General features: G+C 38.5%; 1 protein-coding gene across 1 annotated transcript; it reads left to right on the top strand.

Moving 5' to 3' along the window:
* Positions 1-7,390: 7,390 nt before the first annotated feature.
* LOC146899177 (uncharacterized) lies at positions 7,391-9,241 on the top strand. Its single transcript, XM_085736707.1, has 2 exons — positions 7,391-8,899; positions 9,104-9,241. Exons 1-2 carry the CDS (start codon positions 7,391-7,393, stop codon positions 9,239-9,241), a joined length of 1,647 nt encoding a protein of 548 aa, XP_085592833.1.
* Positions 9,242-23,200: the final 13,959 nt, after the last annotated feature.

Raw genomic sequence — 23,200 nt, 5'->3', positions numbered from 1 at the left:
CTTCATCCTTCGACCTAAACTCAGAATATATCCTAGCCGTCCGATCAAATCATTTAAATTCCTTTCATCTATAGCCCATAAAAAAATATGGGCTATAGATGTGTGGTACCCTGATTTGGCTGATGTTGCGCCACACAAGATATCTTTTTGGTTGACCTTCTCCGTTTTTGTTTGACCTTAATCATGTGTCCATCCCTTAATCACCGGTAGGGACTTAAAAGGAATGGATACACATGATTAAATGAATTTAAATGATTTGATCGGACGGCTAGGATATAATCTGGGTTTAGGTTGAAGGATGAAGATGAATCTTCATCTTCAACCTCAGTCCGGCCACCATCATCGCCAGTCCGGCACGGCGGCGACACCACCGGCCACCGTGCTGGAGTTACTCGAAATTTCGCGTAGGTTCCAAATCCGGCCTTAGTTTTTCGAAAAGAGGCTTAAAAATATAAAAACGAAAACAACAAGAAACATATTTATTTTGTTGACTTTTTAATAATAATTTTTTTCGCATAAGTTGACTTTTTGGGGCAAAGGTTAACATTTTGTTGACTTTTTAATAATAATTTTTTTTAAATGAATGAAAAAGAAACATATTTTTATATGGGGCAAAATTAGGGTATGACACATATATAAAGGATATATTTAGTTCATAAAGGATGAATTTAGTGTTAATTTATAAGGAATTACAATGAAATTCTTTGAATATGGAAAGCTAGAAACTCAAAGCTCTTTCAAGATAAACAATTATCAGCTTTAACGATCGCGGAAGATATTAAATTGTTGTCTTGGAATTGACTGAGAGTAAAATCACAAGGTTTCAACTTTGCTATCTCGCAACGGCTGACTACTCCGATACATCGTTTGCTATCTGTCAAATGAATTATACAGGTGGAGAAGCGCTCGGTGTGCAATCTGTGATTTAGTGTCTCAAAGCGTGAAGGATTTATAGAGGAGTATCGTGGTTTCAGCAGCGCAGTACCTCTAATCCTGAGTTGTTGGAGTTACTCGAAATTTTGCGTAGGTTCCAAATCCGGTCTTAGTTTTTAGAAAAGAGGCTTAAAAATATAAAAACGAAAACAACAAGAAACATATTTAATAATAATTTTGTTGACTTTTTAATAATAATTTTTTCGCATAAGTTGACTTTTTGGGGCAATGGTTAACATTTTGTTGACTTTTTAATAATATTTTTTTAAAAATGAATGAAAAAGAAACATATTTTTATATGGGGCAAAATTAGGGTATGACACATATATAAAGGATATATTTAGTTCATAAAGGATGAATTTAGTGTTGCAAATTGGTTATAATTTATAAGGAATTACAATGAAATTCTTTGAATATGGAAAGCTAGAAACTCAAAGCTCTTTCAAGATAAACAATTATCAGCTTTAACGATCGCGGAAGATATTAAATTGTTGTCTTGGAATTGACTGAGAGTAAAATCACAAGGTTTCAACTTTGCTATCTCGCAACGGCTGACTACTCCGACACATCGTTTGCTATCTGTTAGATAAATTATACAGGTGGAGAAGCGCTCGGTGTGCAATCTGTGATTTAGTGTCTCAAAGCGTGAAGGATTTATAGAGGAGTATCGTGGTTTCAGCAGCGCAGTACCTCTAATCCTGAATTGTTGGAGTTACTCGAAATTTCGCGTAGGTTCCAAATTCGGTCTTAGTTTTTCGAAAAGAGGCTTAAAAATATAAAAACGAAAACAACAAGAAACATATTTAATAATAATTTTGTTGACTTTTTAATAATAATTTTTTTCGCATAAGTTGACTTTTTGGGGCAAAGGTTAACATTTTGTTGACTTTTTAATAATATTTTTTTTAAAATGAATGAAAAAGAAACATATTTTTATATGGGGAAAAATTAGGGTGTGACACATATATAAAGGATAAATTTAGTTCATAAAGGATGAATTTAGTGTTGCAAATTGGTTATAATTTATAAGGAATTACAATGAAATTCTTTGAATATGGAAAGCTAGAAACTCAAAGCTCTTTCAAGATAAACAATTATCAGCTTTAACGATCGCGGAAGATATTAAATTGCTGACTTGGAATTGACTGAGAGTAAAATCACAAGGTTTCAACTTTGCTATCTCGCAACGGCTGAGTACTCCAATACATCATTTGCTATCTGTCAAATGAATTATACAGGTGGAGAAGCGCTCGGTGTGCAATCTGTGATTTAGTGTCTCAAAGCGTGAAGGATTTATAGAGGAGTATCGTGGTTTCAGCAGCGCAGTACCTCTAATCCTGAGTTGTTGGTTGTGCCATTGTATGGTATCAACAAAGTATTGTTAAATTTCAAGCATTGTATGGTGATTTATCTTGAAGGCTGGTTGTGTTATTGGTAGTACTAGTAGGAGCTACCTTTTACATCTATGATATTGTGTTAAGAAATGCCTTGGAGTTGTTATAACAAGTGTGCTATGCTGGGTGATTGTCTGGTAACATGCTTTGGGTAGTTTTTTAGCAGGTAGTATTGGTTTCTCCAATTTTTTTTAGGAAAATAATTAAAAAAAATTAATAATGAAAGAATGTTAAAAAAATTAATCATCATTTATGCGTAATTACTAGTGCGATCCACCTTGTTTTATGCAACCGTGGAAAGTTTTTTCGTTATTATGGCCATAAAATTTTGTTAATATATTTTTTTCGGCCACACCAATATTTCAGGTCTGGATCCGTCCCTGCTCAAGCATTTAAAAAAGTACTTGTTCAACTTAAGCACTTATTTGCATAAGCTAAAAAAGCAATTAAGTGAAAAAGGACTTATGAAAAATAAGCAAAAAGAAATAAAATGGGTGTTCTAAAAAGATCTTAGATCACCGTTATTTAAGCTGAAATCTGGATCAATAAGCTTAAATAAGCTATTTTATTTGAATATGCTTAAAATTAATTAAAATTAAGTTCCAGAAGGGGGTGCAGGAATTAAGTCTGAGTGGTGCAAATAGCAGTTCTGGGTCCAAAGCCCAAGTCTAACCCTAGGTCAAACAAAAACGGAGAAGGTCAACCAAAAAGATATCTTGTGTGGCGCACCATCAGCCAAATCAGGGTACCACACATCTATGGCCCTCAGATTCAGTCACTTAAACCAATCTCAGATCTGACGGTCGGGACTTAAAAGGAATGGATGCACATGATTAATGGAATTCAAATGATTTGATCCGACGACTAGGATATAATCTGAGTTTAGGTTGAAGGATGAAGATGAATCTTCATCTTCAACCTCAGTTCGGCCACCATCCTCGCCGGTCCGGCACGGCGGCGACACCTCCGGCCACCGTGCTGGAGTTACTCGAAATTTCGCATAGGTTCCAAATCCGGTCTTAGTTTTTCGAAAAGAGGCTTAAAAATATAAAAACGAAAACAACAAGAAACATATTTAATAATAATTTTGTTGACTTTTTAATAATAATTTTTTTTCGCATAAGTTGACTTTTTGGGGCAAAGGTTAACATTTTGTTGACTTTTTAATAATAATTTTTTTTAAATGAATGAAAAAGAAACATATTTTTATATGGGGAAAAATTAGGGTATGACACATATAAAGGATAAATTTAGTTCATAAAGGATGAATTTAGTGTTGCAAATTGGTTATAATTTATAAGGAATTACAATGAAATTCTTTGAATATGGAAAGCTAGAAACTCAAAGCTCTTTCAAGATAAACAATTATCAGCTTTAACGATCGCGGACGATATTAAATTGATGTCTTGGAATTGACTGAGAGTAAAATCACAAGGTTTCAACTTTGCTATCTCGCAACGGCTGACTACTCCGATACATCGTTTGCTATATGTCAAATGAATTATACAGGTGGAGAAGCGCTCGGTGTGCAATTTGTGATTTAGTGTCTCAAAGCGTGAAGGATTTATAGAGGAGTATCGTGGTTTCAGCAGCGCAGTACCTCTAATCTTGAGTTGTTGGTTGTGCCATTGTATGGTATCAACAAAGTCTTGTTAAATTTCAAGCATTGTATGGTGATTTATCTTGAAGGCTGGTTGTGTTATTGGTAGTACTAGTAGGAGCTACCTTTTACATCTATGATATTGTGTTAAGAAATGCCTTGGAGTTGTTATAACAAGTGTGCTATGCTGGGTGATTGTCTGGTAACATGCTTTGGGTAGTTTTTTAGCAGGTAGTATTGGTTTCTCCAAAAAAAATTTAGGAAAATAATTAAAAAAATTAATAATGAAAGAATGTTAAAAAAATTAATCATCATTTATGCGTAATTACTAGTGCGATCCACCTTGTTTTATGCAACCGTGGAAAGTTTTTTCGTTATTATGGCTATAAAATTTTGTTAATATATTTTTTTCGGCCACACCAATATTTCAGGTCTGGATCCGTCCCTGCTCAAGCATTTAAAAAAGTACTTGTTCAACTTAAGCACTTATTTGCATAAGCTAAAGACTAAGGTTTTAAAATATTTATTGAGTTACGGTGGAATCTTTACATTCTCAAACACTAATTATTGTTCCTCAGATTGCCTTTGAAGATTCTTCCTCAGAGAGGTGCCCACTGCGAGAATCTTTCTTTGAAAATTAAGTTATTGCAAATTGAATTGGCCCGCTGCAAAGAGAAGCAGCATCAGTTACCTGATACCTCATCTGATGTTTCTAACCATTTGGGAGAGCTGGGCCAAATGCTTGAAGAAAAAAAAAAGCAAAGTTGGATCACTGAACTTTTGGGATGTCTTTCCAGCCTGTGGATCAGGACCCTTCTAATCTTTGATTCTCTCCTCCTTTTGATGCTTGCCTACATGCTGTTTATGGTTGCTTGCTGGATCTTTTTGACTACCGCCTTTGCTAGTTTTATCATGTTTAGTTTGGAATAGTCTCATTTCGTAGCTTTATATATTGGTTACTGCACTGCCTGTTTGCTTGCTCTCTTCATTTAAAGAAAAAACATGTTTGTCTAGTCTTATTTATGATGACTATTACTGATTATGTCATTGAGACACACAAATTGCAGGCTTTTATTATAATATTAGCAATTACTTTTTTCTTTTTTTTTTTTACAACGAATATTAGTAATTACTTAAAATTAACAATCAACATGTATAGAGTAGGGGTGCTCGCGGTTCGGTTTGGATCGGTTTTGAGGCAAAAACTCATCCGATCCAAAAATTAATTTATTTGCGGTTCGGTTCGGTTTTGGATGACAAACAAAAAAAAATCCAATCTGATCTGATCCAATTATAAAAAACACTATAAAATAATAGTTTGACTTTTTTGACAAAATAAATATTTAGTTTGATGTAAGAAATAACATATCTACTTACAATATATTAAAAGAAATTACTATTAAAAATTCAAATTTGTCCTTATCACTTTTAACGGTGTTTCAAGTTTTGTGGCCTTAAATGTAATTTTAACTCTAAACTAATAAAAAAATACAAAAAACTAAGAAAGAAAGATAAGCATAAAAGAAATATTCTCATAAAAATAGCATTAAAAACCACATCTCTAAACAAACAAACAAAAAAGGAAAAAAAGAAGATAAGCATAAAAGAAATTTTCCCATAAGAATAGCAACGGAAACCACCTCTAAAAAAAATGATAATAATCCAATCTATTTTAACTTTAAAAATAGGAACAAAAAATTTAATTAAAATAAATTTACGCATAAATTTTTTTTGATAAAAGATACGCGCCAAAAATAGTAACTTTTTTTTAATGAAAAAATAGTAACTCAATCTAACATAAAAAACACCTGATCGTACCTGATCAGAAGCTGACTGCCGGTGCTTTGAATGAGGTGGTTGTGATGGTGGTGGAATGCGTCAGAATGCTTCTTGGAGCGGATAGGGGGCGTGTACCTGCAGGCACTCCGACGCTCAAGTCAGTAGAGATCAGAGAGTGAGGGTTTAGAGGGAGAGTGAGATTCTACCTGGGGGACTGCATTGAGTCCCCTATTTATAGAGGTGGAGGGCTGCAGAGCCGTTGTGGTGGCACACCTAGCTCTGGAGGTTACGAAATCGTGGGAAGTGTAACCGCCAGAGAGTTTATTGCGGGAACGTGCAAAATGTGCAAAGAGACGTTGAGGGTTCGTTCGAACCGGTCTCCTTTGCTTCGTGCACCCCCTTTGCGGAGAAGGGGTATGTCGCAAGCAACACTGCCAAACATGGAGCTTGGGCTTTCGAGTGTATTGGGCCTAAGTAATGGGCCAAGGATCCTTTGGATCGGTACAGAACAGTAGCCCCCCAAGTCGTTGCTCTTAACTAAGAGTGATGACTTAAGTGCGGGCGTTTGATCGTTGGCGACCGACCGCCGGAGGATATTTTTGTCGAGCATCTTTCCCGTTGGAGGGTAAAGAGAGTCTTGCTCGTTAGATCTTTTTGACCCGGGGGATCGCTTGCGAGGGTGGTCCAGAGCGTTAAGAGGGTTAGACGAGCGGACTCGTTTTTCTCTAACTTGGTTCGCCTTGTACCTGAGTGAATTTGCCAGTTTTGATGAGGCATGCTCGGCACCCTGGTGTTCGGAGAGTAGGATAGGACGGAAAGATTCCCTCACCAGAGAGTTTGGTCGAATGTCATTCCGCAATTAATGCCCTCGTTTCGAGGGAAAAACTGAAGAGACGTGACATTTGGCTTCTGCATGACATGTGTAAAGGCTATTGCAGTACTTGAGTGCCTATAGTCTGTAGAGTGTTCTCAGTTTGTGTTTCCGAGGTGTCGTCATAACAGTTGATTCAATCCTGACGTTCCATGAACCGTTACTAAAGATCAGGGCTTTTGGATGAATGGTTTGATCAGATCTCGACCGTAGGAACACTACAGGGAAGTAGAGTTGTATGTGAAGGGTTGTATTGGATAGAAAGTCGCGACTTTTGAGTGGTTTATGAAACGAGTATAAATAGCCCAAACGTTGTTTGGGACATTGGCTTCCACTGTGCATCAGAAAGACTTCAAAAATATTTGCTTCATCCATAAGCATCAGAAAGACTTCAAAAATATTAGCGTTTAGAAGGACATTGGCGACAGGCTTAGGCTTCATCCATAAGCTTCGAGTTTGTTCGCCGGGAGTTGGTCTCCGATGCTTAGGTTGGGTCTGTTTCCCTTGTCTCCTAGCGGTACTGTTTTGACCCCTTCCTCGCCGTGGTCGACTTGATAGGTGAAGGAAGGGTGGATCTGAATGCTGGATTCACTTTTTCCTTTGCTTTTTCAGGTTTTTCATGGCGGATGAGGGGAAACCTGCTGCTTCCTGGCTAGGAGAAGAACCCTTAGCAATAGAGTCTGTCTTCGCTGTAGATGGTGTGGGCGAAGTTCCCTTTGGGTTGTGTTTAGGAGAGAGTTTCTAAACAGATACTTTCTGGAGGATGTTCGCGGGAGAAAGGAGATTGAATTTCTTGAGCTGAAGCAAGGTAATATGACTGTGACAGAGTATGCTGTAAAGTTTGTGGAGCTAGCTAAATTTTACCCGCACTACACCGCTGAGAATGTTGAGTTTTCCAAGTGTATCACGTTTGAGAATGGACTGCGTGCTGACATCAAGCGGGCCATTGGTTATCAACAGATCCGTGACTTTTCTGAACTAGTGAGCAGCTGCAGAATCTATGAAGAGAATACGAGGGCTCATTACAAGATTGTGAAGGAGAATAGAGGTAAAGGTCAGCAAAGTCGCCCAAAGCCTTATAGTGCCCCTACTGATAAAGGAAAACGAAGAGTTAATGATGAGAAGAGGCCGAGAAGGGATGCTGCTGCTGCTGAGATTGTTTGCTTTACTTGTGACGAGAAGGGCCATAAGAGTAATGCTTGTACTAAGGATGAGAAACGGTGTTTCCGTTGTGGCAAGAAAGGACATTCGCTTGCAGAGTGTAAACATGAGGATGTTGTGTGCTTTAATTGCAATGAAGAAGGTCATATTGGGTCTCAATGCAAGAAACCGAAGAAGACTGAGACTACTGGGAGAGTGTTTGCCTTGATTGGTACTCAGACAGAGAATGAGGATCGCTTGATCAGAGGTACTTGTTACATTGATAATACTCCTCTAGTTGCTATTATTGATACTGGTGCTACGCATTGTTTTATTGCTATTGATTGTGCTTCTAAGTTGGGTCTTACTATGTCTGACATGAATGGGGAGATGGTTGTCGAAACTCCAGCTAAGGGTTCTGTAACTACTTCTCTTGTTTGTTTGAGATGTCCTTTGTCTATGTTTGGTCGAGATTTTGAAATTGATTTGGTTTGGTTACCTTTGACCGGAATGGATGTAATCCTTGGTATGAACTGGTTGGAGTACAACCATACTCATATTAATTGTTTTAGTAAGTCAGTGTATTTCTCCTCTACTGAAGAAGAAAGTGGAGCAAAGTTTTTGTCTACTAAGCAGCTGAAGCAGTTAGAACGTGATGAAATTCTAATGTTTTCTTTGATGGCATCTTTATCTTTGGAGAATCAATCATTGATTGATCAACTACGTGTGGTATGCGATTTTCCAGAAGTTTTTCCTGATGAAATTCCCGATGTTCCTCCAGAGAGAGAAGTTGAATTTACAATAGATCTTATTCCGGGAACGAAGCCTGTCTCTATGACACCTTACCGTATGTCGGCTTCTGAGTTGGCTAAGTTGAAGAAACATTTGGAGGATTTGCTTGACAAGAAGTTTATACGACCGAGTGTTTCACCTTGGGGAGCGCCCGTTTTGCTAGTAAAGAAGAAAGACGGTAGTATGAGGTTGTGCATCGATTATCGACAGCTGAATAAAGTAACTATAAAGAATAGGTATCCACTTCCAAGAATTGATGATTTGATGGATCGGTTAGTGGGTGCACGTGTGTTTAGCATTATTGACTTGAGATCGGACCAGATTAAAGTGAAGGATGAAGATATGCAGAAGACAGCTTTTAGAACGATATATGGACACTATGAATATAAGGTGATGCCTTTCGGTGTTAGTAATGCACCTGGTGTGTTTATGGAGTATATGAATCACATTTTTCATGCATTTTTGGATCGCTTCGTGGTTGTGTTCATCGACGATATTTTGATTTATTCTAAGACTGAAGAAGAACATGTTGAGCATTTGAAGATTGTCTTGCAAGTGCTGAAAGAGAATAAACTTTATGCTAAATTGTCAAAGTGTGAATTCTGGTTGAACGAAGTAAGTTTTCTAGGCCATGTTATTTCTGGTAGTGGTATTGCAGTTGATCCGTCTAAGGTTGATGCAGTATCACAGTGGGAGACTCTTAAGTCGGTTACCGAGGTTAGAAGCTTCTAGGGATTGGCAGTTTATTACAGGAGATTTATAAAAGGGTTTTCTAAGTTTGCACTTCCGTTAACGCAGTTGACTTGTAAAGGTAAAACTTTTGTGTGGGATGTTCATTGCGAGAATAGTTTTAATGAATTGAAGAAGCATTTGACGACGGCTCCAATTTTGATTTTGCCAAAGTCCGATGAACCTTTTGTGGTGTATTGTTATGCGTCCAAGTTGGGCTTAGGTGGTGTGCTTATACAAGGGGGCAAAGTGGTTGCTTATGCATCAAGACAGTTGAGAATTCATGAAAGAAATTATCCTACTCATGATCTTGAATTAGCTGTTGTGGTATTTGTGCTTAAAATTTGGAGACATTATTTGTATGGTTCGAGATTCGAGGTGTTTAGTGATCACAAGAGCTTGAAGTATTTGTTTGATCAGAAGGAATTGAATATAAGACAGCGAAGGTGGCTCGAATTGTTGAAAGATTATAACTTTGGTTTGAATTGTCATCCGGGTAAAGCTAATGTTGTTGCAGATGCCTTAAGTAGGAAGACTTTACATATGTCTGCTATGATGGTTAAAGAGTTTGAACTGCTTGAATAGTTTAGAGATTTGAGCTTAGTCTGTGAAATGTCATCTCAGAGTGTTAAATTAGAAATGCTGAAGATTGATAGTGAATTCTTGAAAAGTATTAAAGAGGCGCAGAAAGTTGATGTTAAATTTGTGGACTTGTTGGTTGCTGATAATCAGAATAAGGATGGTGACTTTAAGGTCGATGATCAAGGTGTGTTGAGGTTTCGAGGTAGGATTTGTATTCCAGACAATGATGAGATGAAGAAAATGATTCTTGAAGAGAGTCATAGGAGTAGCTTGAGTATTCATCCGGGAGCTACGAAGATGTATCATGACTTGAAGAAGTTGTTTTGGTGGTCTGGATTGAAACGTGATGTGGCACAGTTTGTGTATTCTTGTTTGATTTGTTAGAAGTCGAAGGTGGAGCATCAGAAACCTGCTAGGTTGATGACACCGTTAGATGTGCCAGAGTGGAAATGGGATAGTATATCCATGGATTTTGTGACGAGTTTGCCCAATACTCCTAAAGGTAATGATGCCATTTGGGTGATTGTTGATAGATTGACGAATTCGGCTCACTTCATTCCGATTAATATTAGTTTTCATATAGCTCAGTTGGCAGAGATTTATATTCGAGATATAGTGAAGCTGGATGGTGTTCCTTCGAGCATTGTGTCAGATAGAGATCCAACGTTTACTTTTATATTTTGGAAGAGTTTGCAAGAGGCTTTAGGTTCTAAGTTGAGGTTGAGTTCGGCTTATCATCCTCAGACAGATGGTCAGTCGGAAAGAACGATTCAGTCGTTGGAGGACTTGTTGAGAGTTTGTGTACTTGAGCAAGGAGAGACTTGGGATAGTCATCTTCCATTGATAGAGTTCACGTATAATAACAGTTATCATTCTAGTATTGGAATGGTACCTTTCGAGGCTTTGTATGGTCGGAGGTATAGAACTCCGCTGTGTTGGTTTGAATCAGGTGAGAATGTGGTTTTAGGACCAGAAATTGTCCAACAGACTACTGAGAAGGTGAAGATGATTCAAGAAAAGATGAGAGCGTCGCAGAGCCGACAAAAGAGTTATCATGATAAGCGTAGGAAAGACCTTAAGTTTTAAGAAGGAGATCATGTGTTCTTAAGAGTTACTCCCATGACCGGTGTGGGTCGTGCATTGAAGTCAAAGAAGTTGACTCCGAAGTTTATTGGACCGTATCAGATATCAGAGAGAGTTGGAACGATGGCTTACCGAGTGGGTTTACCACCGCACCTTTCGAATTTGCATGATGTATTTCATGTGTCGCAACTTCGGAAGTATGTTTCGGATCCATCTCACGTGATCCAAAGAGATGATGTGCAAGTTAGAGATAACCTTACGGTGGAGACCTTACCTGTGCGGATTGAAGGTCGTGAAGTGAAGAAGTTAAGAGGCAAAGAGATACCTCTTGTGAAAGTCGTTTGGGACGGAGCGACTGGTGAAAGCTTGACATGGGAACTAGAGAGTAAGATGTTGGAGTCTTATCCAGAGTTGTTTGCTTGAGATAAATTTTAGAGGACGAAAATTCTTTAAGTTGGGGAGAGTTGTAACGCCCGTCGTAATTATTTAATTATTTTAATGAGTTTTAGCATATATTTATATGAATTATGTGATTTATGAGAGATATATGATTTATATATGATTTATGTGATTTTTGTGATTTATGGATTTTATGACGAGTTTGCCCAATACTCCTAAAGGGAATGATGCCATTTGGGTGATTGTTGATAGATTGACGAAGTCGGCTCACTTCATTCCGATTAATATTAGTTTTCCTATAGCTCAGTTGGCAGAGATTTATATTCGAGATATAGTGAAGCTGCATGGTGTTCCTTCGAGCATTGTGTCAGATAGAGATTCAAGGTTTACTTCTAGATTTTGGAAGAGTTTGCAAGAGGCTATAGGTTCTAAGTTGAGGTTGAGTTCGGCTTATCATCCTCGGACAGATGGTCAGTCGGAAAGAACGATTCAGTCGTTGGAGGACTTGTTGAGAGTTTGTGTACTTGAGCAAGGAGGGACTTGGGATAGTCATCTTCCGTTGATAGACTTCACGTATAATAACAGTTATCATTCTAGTATTGGAATGGCACCTTTCGAGGCTTTGTATGGTCGGAGGTGTAGAACTCTGCTGTGTTGGTTTGAATCAGGTGAGAATGTGGTTTTAGGACCAGAAATTGTCCAACAGACTACTGAGAAGGTGAAGATGATTCAAGAAAAGATGAGAGCGTCGCAGAGCCGACAAAAGAGTTATCATGATAAGCGTAGGAAAGACCTTGAGTTTCAAGAAGGACATCATGTGTTCTTAAGAGTTACTCCCATGACTGGTGTGGGTCGTGCATTGAAGTCAAAGAAGTTGACTCCTAAGTTTATTGGACCGTATCAGATATCGGAGAGAGTTGGAACGATGGCTTACCGAGTGGGTTTACCACTGCACCTTTCGAATTTGCATGATGTATTTCATGTGTCGCAATTTCGGAAGTATGTTCTGGATCCATCTCACGTGATCCAAAGAGATGATGTGCAAGTTAGAGATAACCTTACGGTGGAGACCTTACCTGTGCGGATTAAAGGTCGTGAAGTGAAGAAGTTAAGAGGCAAAGAGATACCTCTTGTGAAAGTTGTTTGGGACGGAGCGACTGGTGAAAGCTTGACATGGGAACTAGAGAGTGAGATGCTGGAGTCTTATCCAGAGTTGTTTGCTTGAGATAAATTTTCGAGGACGGAAATTCTTTAAGTTGGGGAGAGTTGTAACGCCCGTCGTAATTATTTAATTATTTTAATGAGTTTTAGCATATATTTATATGAATTATGTGATTTATGAGAGATATATGATTTATATATGATTTATGTGATTTTTGAGATTTATGTGAGTTATATGATTTTTGTGAAGTTATAATGATGGTGTGACTTATTTTATTATTAAATAAAATAAGATTCGAAAATAAAATAATTATAGAGAAGTGGGGCTGTTTTACAAATTTAGAGAGTTTAGTGGTTTAAGAGGAAATAGAAAAGAATAGAAGAGATATAAATAAGAGAAGTTAGGTAGAAAGACACAGAACGTACATTTTTGTGAAAAAGGGAGAAAAAGTCAGAGAAGAGGAGAAGACCTGGAGAGTGCCGATTTCATCTGTTATAAGGTAAGGGTGAGACTAACTTTCAATATTATTAAGTCTATGATTCTGAAAAATAGATTTGGCATGATGTAGGTAGAGTTTTATGAGAATTGAGAATTAGGGTTTAGAGGCCGATTTGATGATTGAACCATGAAAACTAGTTGAATTGATGAAAAACTTGTGTACAGACCTTAGATAATCCATAGGGTGATTATTAGAAGTTGTTTTGAGGTTAGAACCATGAGATTAGGTGAAAATATGAAGAAAATTGAATTCTGGCCGAGATGACCTTCATCGCTCGCAATGGCGAGTAGCTTAGCTCGCTTCGCGAGCTATGAACTTCATCGCTCGCCTCGCGAGCAGATCAACTCGCAATGGCGAGTAACCCAGTGAGAAAATCATGATTTTGTAATTGATGTTTTAGGCCAAGTTTTATATGGTTTTGAGTGCCTTAATAGTTATAAGAATGTTTGAGTGACAAGTTTTATAATGTTTGAGTGCCAAGTTTTAGGGTCAAGATTGGACCCAGGGAAGTTAAAAATGGGATTTTTGAGTGAAAAATGTCAAGAACCCGAGAGCAACCAAACTTCAGCTCGCCTCGCGAGCAGACCAACTCGCAATGGCGAGTAGCCCAGAACATGAACTCGCAATGGCGAGTAGATGAGCTCGCCTCGCGAGCAACTAAAAGACAGATAACCTTGTTAAGTTTTTGCGATCCTTTTTGCACATGTAGTTATGAGTTGCTCCTAGAGGTAAAAATGAAGTTGTTTAGAATGATTAAAGCTATCCAGAATCTGAATTAGATGACTAAGATTATTAATGAAGTGATATTGTTATTTATACACTATACGTGTTATTTATGATGCTTATGTTAATGTGAATCCATTCTTTAATGATGATATGATATTCAAGCACTGTTATATGATGCATTTGTTGTTGTTTGCTGCTGTTGACCATTTAATGTCATGGAGTTGTATAAGTCGGTCTAAGTTGTAAAGATTTGAGAAGTTGTCCATAATAATGGAATTATAAGAGATGTCCATGAAGTTGTCTAAGATGTAGGAAGTTGAGTCCATTGCATACTCATTAAAGATGGGGGCTTGATGCCCTGGAGCTTTTGCTCAACTACGTTGGGGGCTTGATGCCCTGGAGCTTTTGCTCACTTTTGTTGGGGACTTGATGCCCTGAAGAGCCTATTTACGCTCATATATGTTGGGGGCTTGATGCCCTGAATGGTACCACATGCATTTGCATATCAAGAGGTTTTAAGATGATTTAAGATGTTAAGAGTTGCATTGTCAAGTTGAGTCGCATTGTCGAGTCAAGTTATGAAATTGAATTTTTATAATGAAATATGATTTTGATGATGATGTTTAATTACGAATTGATTATGATTTGATATGATGCTAAGTGATAAATGTTTGATAGGTTAATGATGTTTAATGTTGTTAAATGTATTTTGATAAATTATACACTTAATATGTTGTTTGTGAAATCTCACCCCTTCTGCTTGAAAATGTTGCCCTTTGTATGGGTAACTTGCAGGTAATAAGGATTAGAGGCGGTCGTGAGTGGACTCCTCACATTGTGTCTAGGTGCTCTGATACGTAACGGGATGGGACTTTGACCTTACTTCTATTCCTTACGTATTATCTATGGATTTTTATGATTAAATGTTGAACAAGACTTATGAGATTTTATGATGAGGCCTGCGTGCCAAAGACTTTTATTGATGTTGAACTAATTCCGCTGCGTAGTTTTGAAACGATTATGTCGAATGATTTTTGAAGGTTAAATTGCTATTTATTCAATTTATGAATTTTTAAGAAGTGTAGCATTCCGTTTAAAGTTGATAAACTCTGATTTTTAATTGAGAAATTTTTATGTTGGGAAAACGGGGTGTTACAATTGGTATCAGAGCTGGTCGGACCGTCCGGCCAAGTAGTTGAGTCGAGTAGTGTCGTTTAACAGTTGGAGTACCATTATTATGTTATTCTGATTGTTGTGTGATATGCAGAGAACTAGGATGGCTGGAAGAAACAATGTTGCGATTGCTGATGCGTTGGAAGCTGTAGCTCAGGCTGTGGGGCAACATCCCAATGCTGGTGCTGGCCCTAATGCTGAAGTGAGAATGTTGGAGACTTTCCTAAGGAATCATCCCCTACTTTCAAAGGAAGGTACGACCCTTATGGATCCCAGACGTGGCTCAAGGAGATTGAGAGGGTCTTCCGTGTTATGCAATGTACGGACGATCAGAAGATGCGTTTTGGTACGCACATGTTGGCTGAGGAAGCTGATGATTGGTGGGTGAGTCTTCTACCTACCTTAGAGCAAGATGATTCGGTCGTGAGTGGACTTCTCACATTGTGTCTAGGTGCTCTGATACGTAACGGGATGGGACTTTGACCTTACTTCTATTCCTTACGTATTATCTATGGATTTTTATGATTAAATGTTGAACAAGACTTATGAGATTTTATGATGAGGCCTGCGTGCCAAAGACTTTTATTGATGTTGAACTAATTCCGCTGCGAAGTTTTGAAACGATTATGTCGAATGATTTTTGAAGGTTAAATTGCTATTTATTCAATTTATGAATTTTTAAGAAGTGTAGCATTCCGTTTAAAGTTGATAAACTCTGATTTTTAATTGAGAAATTTTTATGTTGGGAAAACGGGGTGTTACAATTGGTATCAGAGCTGGTCGGACCGTCCGGCCAAGTAGTTGAGTCGAGTAGTGTCGTTTAACAGTTGGAGTACCATTATTATGTTATTCTGATTGTTGTGTGATATGCAGAGAACTAGGATGGCTGGAAGAAACGATGCTGCGATTGCTGATGCGTTGGAAGTTGTAGCTCAAGCTGTGGGGCAACATCCCAATGATGGTGTTGGCCCTAATGCTGAAGTGAGAATGTTGGAGTCTTTCCTAAGGAATCATCCCCTACTTTCAAAGGAAGGTACGACCCTTATGGATCCCAGACGTGGCTCAAGGAGATTGAGAGGGTCTTCCGTGTTATGCAATGTACGGACGATCAGAAGGTGCATTTTGGTACGCACATGTTGGTTGAGGAAGCTGATGATTGGTAGGTGAGTCTTCTACCTACCTTAGAGCAAGATGATGCAGTCGTGAGTGGACTCCTCACATTGTGTCTAGGTTCTCTGATACGTAACGGGATGGGACTTTGACCTTACTTCTATTCCTTACGTATTATCTATGGATTTTTACGATTAAATGTGAACAAGACTTATGAGATTTTATGATGAGGCTTGAGGCCAAAGACTTTTATTGATGTTGAACTAATTCCGCTGCAAAGTTTTGAAACGATTATGTCGAATGATTTTTTAAGGTTAAATTGCTATTTATTCAATTTATGAATTTTTAAGAAGTGTAGCATTCCGTTTAAAGTTGATAAACTCTGATTTTTAATTGAGAAATTTTTATGTTGGGAAATCGGGGTGTTACACCATAGGCGACGTGAAAGACTGGTAGCTGGTCCTTCCGAGCACATCGGATCGAGTGTGTTCGGAGTACGAGAACCATGTCTTTCCTATGTATGAGGTTGTTTTCAGAGACATGGGTTTCCGGCTCCCCTTCTCCAATTTTCAGCGAGAGGTGCTACGCTGGACCAAACTGTCTCCTACCTAGATCCATCCTAACTCTTACGCCTTTATGAGGGCTTTCGAGTTGCTATGTGACTACCTTCGCCTCCCAGCCTCTAAAAATGTCTTTTTCTCTTTCTTCACCGTGCAACGGGGCGCGGATTGGGTTTCCTTCCGCCAAACCCAGAAGATGTTTGAGATTTTTGCTGGGAAGGTTCGGAGCTTTAAAGAGCGTTTCTTTCTGGTTTGGCCAAAGAGTAGGGCCGCCTTGGATAACCTTCTGGAGATCGTGGAGGATGGTGCTCGGGAGCGCCGTCCGCGTTTCCACTTGTGCTGGTCTCAGGACCACTTTGTTTATGAACCGAGGGATTTTGGCCACACCATGGCCAACCTTTCTGATGAAGAGAGAGACCTGCGTCAAGAACTTTGGGCCTTCGTCCAGTCTCTCCTAGGGAGGGCTAAGACTGATAAACGGGGGAACCCTGTGATGAGTGCGGATGGGACCCCAGTAATAGAGCCCCGCCTCATCAATACTTATGAGTTGTTGACTTCTGAGAACTTTGAGGACTGCCTTGGTAGTTCATTCTCCTCTTTCACCTTCTTATTTGCTTTATTCTTGTTTTGTTTCCCCTATCTGACAGATCTCCTTATCTTTGTGTTGCATAAAAAATGAAGGATTTGGGGGCTCTTGTGAACGCAGCGAGTAAGAAAATCTCGGCCAAGAAGAAACGCAAGAACGTTCAAGACCTGGAGCACCTTATAGCTGATTTCGGCCCTGCTTCAACCTCTAGTCCTATGGTGGACTTGGAAGGCGAGGGGCCTTCTGAGGAGCTGGTGCAAGATTCTGCAAAGAGGCAGAGGGTGAGAGTACCCTCCGAGGACCCAATCACGCCGATCAAGGCCGTTCCTGTCTGTTCTGAGAGAGGGGACTTCCTCCAGCTTCCAAAAGTGTGGTCCGAGCCGGAGCTGTGCGGCCCCACTCGACCCTTTTCTTGGATGACCCTGAGCTGAAGATCATTCAGGACCTGGGTCCAGCTGGCCGAAGTAAGGCGATAACCGCTGGGGTTATTGCTACTATGAAGGCTTTGGAGGTCGCTGCCTCCCCGAACAACGCTTTGCTGGAGAGTAAAGTTCGGGTCGATGCTTTGGTGCGGGAAATGGATGATTTGACCGCTAGGGTTGCCACCCTCGAGGAGGATCAAAGGAGCAAAAGGTCAGTTGCGGAGGAGCGTGACCGTCAGCTTTCTTCTTTGAAGGAGCAGTTGTCTAGGGCTCGGGCTGCTCTTGAGCAAGCGACCTCATCTTCTCGGAAGCTGGCTGAGGAGAAGGCGTCCTTGGAGGAAGCTTTGAAGAAGGCGGACCTTGTTTTATCTTGGTTTTCGGGTGTCAAGCATTGATTGAGCTTGGACCTTTTTAACCTTTGATATCTCCATTTTTTCCTTGGGAAGGGCAAAATGAGGAGAAAACCCTTGAGGATCGAGGTTCGGGAGTTGTTTTCGTTATAGGAAGGTGTTAGGCACCCATAACGACTATAGTATCCTATAGGAACCGTCTTTACTTTCTACACCTAACACTTTACTTTTATATGCTATTTATTGAAAACGTTATTCACACCTAAAGGCTTGCTAGGTTAAGAATTGGTGGGAGAAGAATTTGTTTGGATTTTTGTTTTATTTGATTTGGAGGAGTGTTGGCTCCTTGCCTACGTACCCTTTTAAGGGATCAAAACCAATCGTAGTTCACTCTCAAAATTGTTTTTGGTGGGTTGTAGTTGATTTTACATTTTTTGAAAATAGAAGTTTGAAGAAGAGAAAAGAGGCCTTAAAGACTTGAGATTGGAAAATAGTGAGGTTGGTTCAATTATTTGCAAAAAATTTAGCCAGAGTAGAAATTAAGATTCATTTGGATTTTTGATTAAGAAAATTGGAAAGAAAATTCAATGGGATTTTGATCCCAAGGTTTATTTGGAAATATTTTGAGTGATGCTCATTTTTTTTCTTGAAAATAGTAATTTTCTAAGTTTCACGCTTCCTAAACAACTACGTCGTAAAGCGGTAAGATTCATACACCGTGTGTGCATTGTGTCGGTGTTTGTGTCGGTGCATTTCCACTATTTGCTTTTGGAGTTACATTGGCCCTAAGTACAAACTAAGGTCTTGCAAGAATTTTAAAGACATGAAAGTAAAAAATTACAAACCCTAGTTTTACATTCTAAATTTTGCAAGAAAACTTAAAGTGCAAGAAACCTAAAGTTATCACAATTGAAGATGAAATGCTATGAGAAAATGCATGAAATGGTTAGTATATAATATGGCATAACATGGTAGAGATTATTGGCAAGTGAAATAGCACTAGATAATGGAAAAAAAAAATATCAACAACAAGTGACAAAATGTGCCTAAAATTTGATCATAAGTCTCACACAAGCACATGACCTATAATTTTCATACCACAGCAATTTTCAAAGGTTCTTTTTCAGTCATAACATGAAAATTATAAAGCAATATCAAGCCAAAAATTATGACTCACTTTAGGCACATTTTACATTTTATTTTCACATTAGAAAAGTTCACATAACTTGTAAAACAAGAAACTACCAAATCAATACCCAAAACAGTGAAGTGAACACAAAAATCAGTGGTAAACACATCACAAAATCACATGTCAAGTACCAATATCATGCATCAAAGTATCATGATTAAAGACATAGCAAAATTTCTCAAAAATTAACAAAAAGTAAACAAATCGCAAGAGACAACACACATATTTTTTTTATCAAATTTTATCATGAAAAAATACCACAAAAAACATCAAGAAAATTATCAAGAATTCGTAGAAATTTATTAGGAATTTTTGCACAAAATTTTGACATGCAGAGGGTGTAAAAAGCAGGATCCAGTGGTGTGCATAGCAAAAAATGAAGGAAAGAGAAACAGACAAAGTCCAGGCCCAAAACACGTTGAACCAGAGCCACAGGATTGATCCAGATGGATCAACCCTAGATCTGATGGCCTAGGATGGAGGAAAGTTGAACCGGAAGTGAACCGGACCGGTTCAGGCGCCTATATAAGCCTATAGGCGCCGGTCCAATTCATTTCCACTTCTTCTTTCTCTCTGTATCACAAATCTAGTGAGATGTGCTCTCACTTCTCTCTAAAACTCACCATCGGAGAAGGTCGGAGAAGATGACCGGAGGAGGCTCCGGTACGGCGGTTTGCCGGTGGCGCCACCGTACCGGAGTCTTTCTGACTCCTTTTTCAAAGTTTTTTTACATGATTCTTCTCGTTTCTTTCTCCTCTTTGTGGTTTTGAGGTTATTTTTGTGAAATTGTGGCTAAAACGGAGTAGATCGGGGTTTGAACCTTACGGTTTTTCAAGAACTTTTCAGATTTTGAATGTTTTTTGCAGATGTTCTCCAGAAATCACCGATCTATTCCGATCTAGCTTCGTTGATGTTTTAAAGAAGAAACTGAGGAGTTTTACGTGTTTACCTGTGATTTTATTCGGAGATTGGAAGGAGAAGACGAAGGAAAACTTCTTGAATCTTCTCTAACCTTCTGGTGAACACTTCGTCGTTGTTGCAACCGAAAATAAATAGGTGAGTTTGTTCCTTTTCTTCTCCGGTTCAATTCGAATTCGATCTCTCTTATTCTCTTTCGCACCAAATCCTACGTGATCGCGTTGGATTCGTCACAACTTGTGATGGATTCACCCAGGAATTGCGAAGGTTACCGGTTCAATGATGAAGATTCTCCATAGAATCTCTGAGAACTTCTTGCAAAATTCGAACTGGTTTGATAAAGTAATTGTTGGATTGAGTCTGTTTGTGATGAAATTGTTGTGGATTTGCAAGGAATTGATGTGGAATTGTGTTCTGGAAAGTTAGGGTTTATGATTTGGGGATGAAGTTCTTCATGAACTTCATCATGTTCTTGATGATTTCTAGAAAAACGGTTAGAGTTTTGATCCTTGAGATCGGAGAGAGAAAGTTGAGAAGTGTTTTTGGTGATGTGGCGCGTAATGGATCGATCCCCCTCTGTTCTTGGCTTAGGTGGCCTTTTATAGGCTGCCAAGTGGCCTCTGGACCTATCAGGAAATGACATGTGGCGCAGGCCATGGACTTGGACAAAAGGACCTCTCTGCAATTGTTAGAAATAACAGGACTGGACTGCAAAAGGACTAAAATGTAAAATTATAATAAAATTTGAATTAAAAAAGGGTAATTTGGAAATAAACGTAAAGTGAAACAAAAATTTAAAATCAATCAAAAGGACTAAAATGAACCAATTACAAAAAATGAGGTACTTTAAAGTAACCTCTCTGCCAAAATTTTGTGTGAAATGACCAAAATGCCCCTAGGGACTAAATTGACTCAAAATGACTCAAGTGCAATTTTCGAAAAGGTTTTTTAACATGGAATTAAAGCAAGAATTCATACAAACAAATTGAAAAGACTCAGAGACAATTTACAGGGAATAAAATGAGTTTGAATGCAGGAAATGACTAAAATACCCTTTTTCATGATTTTTTTGCAAATAATATTGAAAAAAAAATGCAATTAACCAGAGACAATTGGGAATGCAAGAAAACCTTTTTGGATGGTTTGAAATGCAGGAAAACACAGACAAAATTACATTTGAAAATATTTTCAAACACAGACAGTAGAGATATACAAATACAGCAGAGTAAAATATCAGAGTAGACAGTAGCAGATTGGCAATCTCTCAAAGGTCAGAGACACACATCAGAGATAAAAGACATTTTGAGCAAGTATTTTTAGGTCCAAAATTAGGGTATGACAGCTGCCCCTATTTAAGTTTCTTTGTCCGGAGAGTCAAGAGACGAAGTCTTTGATTTGACGGGGCGAAGATACTTAAATATTAACATTTGCACTATTTTTGGACATAAAAATACGCTTTCACATTTTCAAAAGCCACGAATGCCATGCAACATTTTGATTATGAATGCAAGACAAACAACTAGGATCTTCAAGATATGTCATATCACTGGGGACCTGAGTAGACATTAACAGGGTAGACAAACCAGGGGGCAAAAGGTAGGTACAAGCTGTTCTTTGGAAAGAACTAGCCACTTGACCGAGAATACAAACAAAAGACGGGTACAAGCTGTTCTTTGGATCGAACTTGTCACTTGACCGGAAACATAGGCATATAAGCATATACAAGCTGTTCTTTGGATCGAACTTGCTACTTGATCGAAAACACAAACAGATAGGCAGGCACAAGCTGTTCTTTGGATCGAACTTGCTACTTGACCGGAAACATAGGCATATAGGCAGATACAAGCTGTTCTTTGGATCGAACTTGTTGCTTGACTGATAACAAAGACAGATAGACAGGTGCAAGCTGTTCTTTGGATCGAACTTGATGCTTGACTGATAACAAAGACAGATAGACAGGTGCAAGCTGTTCTTTGGATCGAAATGGACGCTTGACCGATAACAAATCATATAGCAAGATACATTGGAATTTTGATTTAACAAGATGCAAATTGAGAGTAGATTAACATTGACTTGATTTGAAGATAGCCATGACCATTATTGTTGGCTCAAAAAGACTTTCACACAGATTTTAATACAGACATCAATTTTGAAGGTAGAAACATGGCCAAGTAACGTTGGCTCACAGAAATTTTCACAAGGGTTTTTACATAGACATTGAATTGAATTGGAAATTGAGATTGAGAATGCAACATGTATGTATGGTATAACAATTTTACAAATGCATGAGCACGTAGAATGCATGATTATGCATGTATGGATGCTTGGAAATGCATGATTGTTTGCAATTTGGCAGGATAGTTTCACAGAGACAGACAAAACATTAGAAGATTGGGCACGTAATGGCTCATGCCATAACATATACATTTGGGAATTCTCTTTGGAGAGATTGACGTATCGAAACCAGGGCTGAGGGCATCACATATGCAAAACTTGCAGAAGAAGGAACCTTGGAGGATTCTTTGATACAAGTCGCCATTGCTAGGCGCGTCAGTGTCGGGTAAACATTGGATGTTCGCATCTGTGGTCAATGCTTTTCGTATCATCTTTCATTTTCCATTTTTCACTTTTCACTTTTTAATCCCATTTTTGCATGAACCGCCCTTTCGGGTTTTCGATCCACCGGGAACACTTTTTTTCATTGCCCCATTTTTGCCTGAATTGCCTTCACGGGTTATCAATCCAGCGGGGTGCTCATTTTTGCCTAAGCCGCCCTTTCGGGTTTTCGACTTAGCGAGCCTTTTATTTTCATTTTTTATTCTCATTTTGTTTTTTCATTCTTGCCATTGACCACAGATCATCTTGGGGAACAACCTGCTTGTAACATGTATTGAAATGGACATTGACACACATTTGTTCATGCATATTTCACTTGAGTGTACCCTGTTGCTCAGGTTTATTTTCAAAATAGACAGGAAAAGGATTTTTCAATTTTCAAAAATGTTCGTTTCAGACATTGATATTATCAAATAGAAAGAAAATATTTTGTACATAGCATTGGAAATAGAAGGAAAGTAGAATTTTAAACAAAAGCACAGGTTCAAATTGATTTGGAAGAGTGAAAGTCAGCCAAAGGCATAACTCCACGGATTTACAAAGCTTGGAACATGGTAATTTTATTGGTTGGTGGTACATTGAACATG

Source organism: Medicago sativa, chromosome 8, assembly GCF_051527215.1.
Source record: "Medicago sativa cultivar Bolivia chromosome 8, Bolivia_mono, whole genome shotgun sequence".
NCBI lineage: Eukaryota > Viridiplantae > Streptophyta > Magnoliopsida > Fabales > Fabaceae > Medicago > Medicago sativa.
The sequence above is the reverse complement of the archived record's forward strand: the minus strand, read 5'-3'. Positions and strand labels throughout refer to the sequence as shown.